Source organism: Rhineura floridana, chromosome 11 (genome assembly GCF_030035675.1).
Source record: "Rhineura floridana isolate rRhiFlo1 chromosome 11, rRhiFlo1.hap2, whole genome shotgun sequence".
NCBI classification, from domain to species: domain Eukaryota; kingdom Metazoa; phylum Chordata; class Lepidosauria; order Squamata; family Rhineuridae; genus Rhineura; species Rhineura floridana.
The window spans coordinates 11468705-11476612 of NC_084490.1; the positions used below are offsets into that span (position 1 = coordinate 11468705).

Below are 7908 nucleotides of genomic sequence, written 5' to 3' on the forward strand. Positions count from 1 at the left end.
TATTTCTTGACTTTATTTCATTTACAGTCCTAAGAATTTGGGTCGGGGTTGATGACAACTGTATAAGCTCATGAAGAGGTCAATGAACTCAGAGGTTTGGAAAACCCTGGAAACAGGGCAACCAGGGATAAGAGTTGTGACTTTCCCCCTTTTTTTTTTTACAAAAGAGAAAAAATGGCTGTGCCTCTGTTTCACCATGAGGGAGCAGATTTGTGATATATGTCTATATTATAGAAAGTTCTGCAGGGCTGCCTCTCAAGCTTTGAATTACTGTTTCTAAGGCTGGAAGTGGGGCATTGCTAGGTACATAAAGCACGCAGGGCACTGGCTATGACTCTCGTTTGCATATGCTAATTTATATGGGCAGATACAAATTTAGCCTGACTCTCAGGCAAAAAGGAACCCTGACTGTAAGGGCTTACTCTGAGCCACAGGATTTTCCTAACCCAGCAGATCAGGGGTTGCTAACCTTTTTAAGCCTGTGGGTGAATCTGGCTTTGAACAAGTGCTGTGGGTGCTACTCTTCCGGCACTTCTCTCCCCCCTCTCCCAGATCAGCTCCTGCCCCCCCCCCCGAGAAACAGAAATAAGGTGTGGCCACCCATCCTCCCTTTGCTTTTCCATGGATCTGGTAAAAGTTGAATCTGAGCCTTAAAAAGCACATAGGTCACATCTAGGGAACCATAGTTTGTGAAGGGTGCTAAGAGTGGTTAGGAAACCCCTCACAGAGCTACAGTTCCTAGCACCTTTAACAAACTACAGTTTCCAGGATTCTTTGGAGGAAGCCATGACTGTTAAAGCAGGATAAAATGGACTGCCTTCAAATTGATTCTGACTTATGGCGACCCTATGAATAGGGTTTTCATGGTAAGCGGTATTCAGAGGTGGTTTACCATTGCCTTCCTCTGAGGCTGAGAGGCAGTGACTGGCCCAAGGTCACCCAGTGAGCTTCATGGCTATGTAGGGATTCGAACCCTGGTCTCCCAGGTCATCCATTCTACCACCTCCAGACTCTGCTACTTTGTTGTGCCCCATATACAAGTGATGACGAGGGTGAAGAGATAGTAGTGGAGCATAGAAAGAATGGGAGGGGTGTGGGAATGCTTAGACAAGTAGAGCAGGGAGGCAAGCAATCACCTCCTGAATGGATGGGAGAGGCAGCATGGGGTGCAGTGGACTCAGTCCAGTAAAAACCTAGGTTCAAATCAATGCTCAGTTCATTGGAAGACCTGGGCCAGTCATTATGCCTCACCCTAGATTGCAGTGACCTGGTTTTGAATTCTTGCTCTGCCGGTAGACTCACTTTGAACCAGCTGCTGTCTCCTAGGTTCACCCATCCCACCTCACATGGCTGTTGTGAGGGAAAGGGCCATCACTGTCTTGAGCTTTCTGGAAGAAAGATTGGAGGAATGTGATTTTTTAAATTTTTTTTAAAGTTACAATAAATGTCAGAAATTTGGTGTGTGTTGACTTTTACTGGCAATTCTGAAGACTGGAGAAGCCCCGTCCCCCGCTTCTGACCCAGAGTAGAACTGCCACCTGTCAGACTGACATGATGTGCCTAAGAGACACAACAAGGTATAGCAGACCCTTTATCCAGCACATGTGCGGAAAAAGGAGAGGGGGAAACCAAACACAGAAGGTTTGCCAAAAAAGAGACGGGCACCTAACGCGAACAGCAGGCAACTAATTTCTCACACATATGTGAACAACCGGAAGATCACAGTCCAGCCTGCCACCTTGCAAGACAAATTATATTCCTGGCTCTCTGCTACCAGCACAGAAAGAGAGACGAAGGGTTGGCAATTTTTTCACACGCCTCTACAAAACACTGCTGTTAAACAAGGAGGAGAAGGAAGAGGAAGAAGGAACTCTTCTCCACCCCGGTGTTTGGCAAGCCGGGCAGTGTATGAATGTCGGATGAGAAAGGCCACCCTATTCCCCTCCTCTCTCCACCCGGTGCCAAAAGCAACACAGAAGCAGATCATCCCTCCTGACGCTTTCTTTGCAGCTCTTGCAGCAAAACTCCACCCTTTTTTAAATTTAGGTCTCCTCCCCCTCGGGAAGAAGGAGGAGCCAAAGAGCTCAGCAGCCTCTTCCCGGAAGCTGGCGTGGTCCGTCTGTGCGCACCCGCTGTCCGTTGCGTCTTCGTGAAATTGACAAGAGCCTGCTAACTGGGTGAGGGTCTTCTGCAGTTTCTCTTGAGCGCCCCTTCTCCTCTGCCTCTCTAAATTGACTTCTTCTGCTGCTGCTGTTTGCTTGCTTGCACCCTTCCTCCCCTTCTGTGTGATTTGCCCTCCACCCCATACCGGAGGGGGGCTGCCCTAAGGGTGAGAAGTTAGGGGTTCTACTAGGCAGCAGGGTGTGGTTGCAACAAAACAGAATTAAAGAGAACGGATCTCTCCGTTTTTGAAAAGAGGAGGGGGGAAGGAAGAAAGAAAGGAAGTGGGGCAGAGATGAGACCCACTGGTTCACTTCTAAAAAGATTTTAGGTCTCTGTCCCCCCCCCAATGTAGAATTACTGCAATGGGGTTCCTTCCTGCTTGAAGCCTCTTTCCAGTAATTCTGCAGTGGGGAGGAAAAAGGGGACTGTGATTTTTTTTAGTGATGGGTGAAGCACTCTGCATGTGCTCCGAGCTTGTATTTCAGTAGCTCAGGTTTGAGAATTCGTCCTTTGATAGATTCCTGGGACTCCTGGGATTCTGCCCAACAAGAGCGGGCCTCTTCTTGCCCAATGCCAGAAAAAGAATAGTAGAGCCCTCAAATCTTCATTGACCTACCAACAATGCCAGGAGTTTGGATACGGGTGTCCTGGCCTTCCGCAGCTTAGAAACCATGGCATGGACACTCTTGAGCTTGCCGCCTTTTCTTAATATTTTGGCAGAGCTTCTTTGCAACATGGGAAAAGGCAGGATTATGATGATGGTGCTTCCACCTACCTCTCCCAGCATGCAGAAAGCTTTTTTCCTGTTGACTTTTTGCTTCTTGTGCCAAATCCAGTTAATAGGAAACTGGGCACCTGTAGCATCCAGTGGTCTTTACTCTTCCACATCTGAGAGTAATCCCCTAAGAAATGTGAACTGCAGACTCTTCTCCCCACCCACCCCCATTTTGTGCCAACCTCACAGGAACACGTGAAGCTGCTCTATTATGCTGCAACAGACCATTGATCCATCTAGTTTAGTATTGTCTACACTGACTGACAGCAGCTCTCCAAAGTTTCTGATAGGGGATGTTCCCAGCCCTACCTGAAGATGCTGGGAATTGTATCTGGGACATCTTGCATGCAAAGCAGATGCTCTGCCACTAAGCTACAACCTTTCCCAGTATTTCATTCACACATGCACACACTGTTGACTTGTAGCATAGAGGTTTATATATAACTGCCGCTCTAATTTGGTATTTTCAACTCAAATCGGTGCAATAGCATTATGGTTCTAGGTAAGGGAACATAACACAGGTGCATATAACATTGTTCAGACAGGTCACTGACTGACTGGCCAAAACCCTGGGAAATGAGGCCTCAGGCATGAATACATATTAAGTTATTTATCTGGAGAAAGTACAGTTGGCTTTCAAAGGAAAATATAATTAACGCATCTGTTGTGGCAGTGTTTGCTGATACAACAGAACGCACTTCCCTTCTGGAGTTGAGATTAAAACTCCAGCCCTCCTCCTCATAATCTCATTAGGCATGGAGGTCAGCAACCATCAATCCTGGGCTCAAATCTGCTCTGCCCAAGGGATACCTTTTCCACCCTCCCCTACCCCACTAGCCAACTCAGTGTCAAGGCTGAATTTGTATGGAAGAACTTGCTGGGGAATCCCATCCCATTGCCCTCTGTCACCTCCAGAGATGACCCTCTAGTACATCCTAGTTGACTGAGACACAAAACCTGTGTCTGTGGTTCAGACTGCATGTGAGAACTCACATGACTGAGTGCTCCTCTGTAGAACTACTATGTATTCTTATTTTAAATCCGTACACATTGAAACTAAGTCAGGGGAAGGCTTCTAGCCTAGTTTTATCCTGACATGCTAGCTTTCTATGTGCAGGGAGGATATAATATATAACAGGTTCCCAACCTGTGGTCTGACGGCTGTCTGTGGATTTGTGGAAATTGATACATCTACTGCATTGAATATTCATATTGATTTTTAATTGTATTTATATTGCTTCTTTTATTTCCTATGTTGTATTTTGCTGTATTACAATTTGAATTCTGTAGAATAACAATTACTACAATGGGCAGAAAAAACATTAAGTGGTCCACCAAGGCTCTCAGCAATTTTCAAGTGGTCCATGGGAAATATATATACTGATATATAATATGGATTTTTTTAAAAAAAATCCCTCTACGTGGAAAACTAGGTACTAGCCTAAGTTTTCCCTGACATGCTAGATTTCAGTGTGCAGAGAGGATATATAATATGGAGGAATATTTTGTCATGAGAGACCTCACTGGCAGAAACAGGTTTACCACCTTGGTGAGAACCAGGCCTAAAAACTTGGCCTAGTTGTCACTGAGGGCCCCACGAAATGGAGGAGTATTAGGAGGAAGAAATCATGAGCTAAGATTGCATTGCATTCAAAGGGGCTTACTAACATACACCTCTCTGCCCCATTTTTCTACATACTTCCTTTTTTTCGGAAATGTTGTAATAATTATTATTTTAACAAAGGAGAACTTGACCTCAGGAAGTCCATTTTGGGAGAAGGGCAGGTTTGGATCAGAGTCCACCTGTTGTCTAGCTGGACATTTGGCATTGCTGGTCAAAAATGCTGACCACTCTGATTTCCCATCTTTGAAAGTGCTGAGAGAGATTATTATCGTTGTTGTGTATAATTGGCAACAGCTGCCTTGTTTAAAGTGGTGTGAGAGTGGATGGTAAAAGCTGGATTGCTATAGAAACTCGCAGAACATAGCTGTGGCCTTAGCATGGAGGTCTCAGGCCCCAATTTCTGATCCACCAAGCCATCAGCCACGTCTTGAGGTCTGCTGAGTGCTGGACAGCATCCATCCTTTCTTCCTTTTTCTCCTGGTTCCAAGTAGATCTTGTAAATTAGAGGTTGGGTTCCTTGTAAATTGTGCAGGTCTGACTTTAAGATAACTTGACTAGGCCAGATTCCATAGAGTTGTGGCCTTGAGGGTGTTAAAAGGGGTACTCCAGCCTCTGTTAACTGAAGCTCATGCTTTTATTTAATAATGAAACATTAGTTCTCTCACTTTTTTTTTACTGTGGAAATCAACTATCTGCAATATTCTGCTGCAGTATTCAGTAGGATATAAATATGCTCCCTCCTGCCTTCCACCAGTCTGCCATATTAACACACGAGCACTGGGCTAGCAAACAAGATACTAGGCCCCAATTTTTAAATGTGACCACATCATATTTTATTTTCATATTTAATATAATAAACTTTAAAACAGGTTAGCTGCCTCTACTTTTGGCTGGCTCTGCATTGATTTTTCCTCTATGGTGAATTCCTTATGACTCCCAGACCCCAAAGTGATTAGATTGTATAGGTGAGATTTCTATCATTGGGTATACTTAAAAAATGGCTAGGATAAATCTCTTGCCAGGCCACATACCTGCTCATTGCTTGTTAATCCCTACCAGATGCCAAAGTCTGAGGCATCATAGATCAACTGCTTTCAGATCAGTTTAGGGACAAATTATGCTGCTCATCCGGTAGGAACTTGATTTGAATCTGCTCTAAGGTCAGGGTGATGTGTATGTCAAGATTACACACCACCCATACACCACCCATTCACAATCTTACATTGTGAGCTCAGGTGCAGAATTTGGCAGGGCAGGGACCACTATGGGGACTGGTTTGGCGAAGTGGAGGACCTGTAATTTCCATTTAATATATCAGTGGAATTACAAACATACACAAGCTTCTAGTCCTTATGATTTTCTTGAAAAAGTGCATGGGCTGAAGATATCCAAGATGCCAAATGGGTAATTAAATTAAATTTTCACTTGGGATATACAAGGCTCTTTTGTAGCACCTTGTAGCCAAATCAGAATGAATTATGCTAAATTGTAAAAAAAGGGGGGGGAGGGGACAGGTTTATGCAAAAATAAGAGTATGCAAATTTCTTGGATTTACACAACATATGTACAAGCTGCCTAATGTGGGGCTGTCCTTGATTCAAAGTTTGGTTGACAGTGACGTAGATGTCTTATTTTTTAAAAAAACAGAAGGACATACAGCTGAGTTAAATGTTACTTCCATCGCTTTGTATACCTAAGCGTGCCTACCATGGGAAAAAAGAAAATAGTTTTTTCCCCTTCCCTCTGTAGCGGCAACAGTTATTTAGAAATACACAACCTCTGAACCTGGAGGCTATATTAAGGTACCATTAATAAGAACCCTTTGCCATCTCTCCCTACCCCCAGACCTCCATGGCTGCCATCGTCCCCCGGACAGACTCTCCCGGCACGGATGTCTTTGCTATCCGTCACGGTTTCTTCATTGTTCGCTCAGACTTGGGTTGCTTCCTACAAGTACTCGACCTCTGTTTGGGGCAGGACATCAAGGTGTGGGATTTGCACCCTGCCTGCCGTGGTGGGGACCACTACTTGGGAGACCCCACCAGCTCCGCCATATACCTCCTCCGTGGGGACTCGTTCTATGAAGTGTTGGACCTGAGCTCTGAACCACCTTCAAGTGCACTCCCGTTGCACCCCAGCTGCCAAGGAGGTGACCATTATGCCTTCAGCGAGGGCCGGTTCTTTGTCTTTTTCCTGATGCGCGGCGTGGTCCTCTCCGTGGCCGACCTAGCCACTGGGGCCACAGCAAAGGAGATCTGCTTGGAGCCCACCCTTCTCCACGGACTGTATTATTATGGTGCCGATGCCACTCACCTCGCCTGCTTCAGGATGGATGAAGAAAATGGCCTCCGCTGCCATCTCTTTGCTACAACAGGACATGAGTCCTTCCCTGTCCACCCCGACGTGGTCTCTTTCCTCCCCGGTGGCCTAGCTCTCACCCATGGGGCCGCCTTTGGAGCTTGGGAGTGTCTCAAACTGATCTCCAATGCGACAGACCTGCCTATGCCCAGCAGCCATGAAATCACCCGCAGAGTTGGCTACTCAAAGCTGGCGTTCAGCCAGACATACCACATCACCGGATCTCTGGATCCAGAGTCCTTGGCTGTCTCCCTCCTCCAGCATCATTTTTCCCTCCCTGCCGCTTACGGTGGCTTGGGGCTTCGGACGGAGCAGGAAGAGTGGGAGGAGGCAGCGGAGGAAGAAGAGCCTCTGCGGGTGATCTTGCAACCCAGGCAGAAGCTCTACTGGTGGCATTACCGCCTGGGGTTAGGCAAAGAGCCCATCCTGTTCTGCCGGTCTCTGAAGGTCACCCGCACCCCCTCGCCACCTACCCATATACCTCTGCCACCGGCTGATTGTTGATGCCAGGACTAAGTGACAGGAGAGTTTAACGTTCGTTCCAGGGGGAAGGTGAAAATAAGAGCCGAACTCTCCCCTGCTCTGCTTCCTTGTTTGTTTTGTGGTTATGCCCATTTTACAGAAAGTAAAAGCAGCAGCTGGGTTTCTCCCAGCGTAGAAGCGGCCTGTATCATACAGGAAAGATAGACTGAGATAATTTCATGCTATAAGTCATGACATTGCTACAGCTCATACAATATAATAATTTTTAAAAAGTTCATCTTGAAGCTCGTTTTTATGCATCTGGTCCTTTTTCACTCTTGCTTTTGTATCAATGGGCAAGTCAGAGAATGACACCATCTTATCGCTTGCTCACAAAAGAAAAGCCAACTTCTTAAGCTGGGGGTGATGACTATAGACTGAAGCGCTTGGGGTCCAGCTTATTTACATCAGAGATGGAGAATCTGTGGCCCTCCAGATGTTGTTCAACTCCAATCATCCCTGACCA

At 46.1% G+C, this 7908-nt stretch overlaps 1 protein-coding gene across 1 annotated transcript; it reads left to right on the top strand.

Annotated features, from left to right (window-relative positions):
• The first annotated feature begins 2053 nt into the window (after positions 1-2053).
• LOC133367181 (uncharacterized) lies at positions 2054-7680 on the top strand. Its single transcript, XM_061591089.1, has 2 exons — positions 2054-2177; positions 6408-7680. The coding sequence occupies exon 2, from the start codon at positions 6414-6416 to the stop codon at positions 7422-7424; it is 1011 nt and encodes a 336-aa protein (XP_061447073.1). The 5' UTR covers positions 2054-2177; positions 6408-6413; the 3' UTR covers positions 7425-7680.
• Positions 7681-7908: the final 228 nt, after the last annotated feature.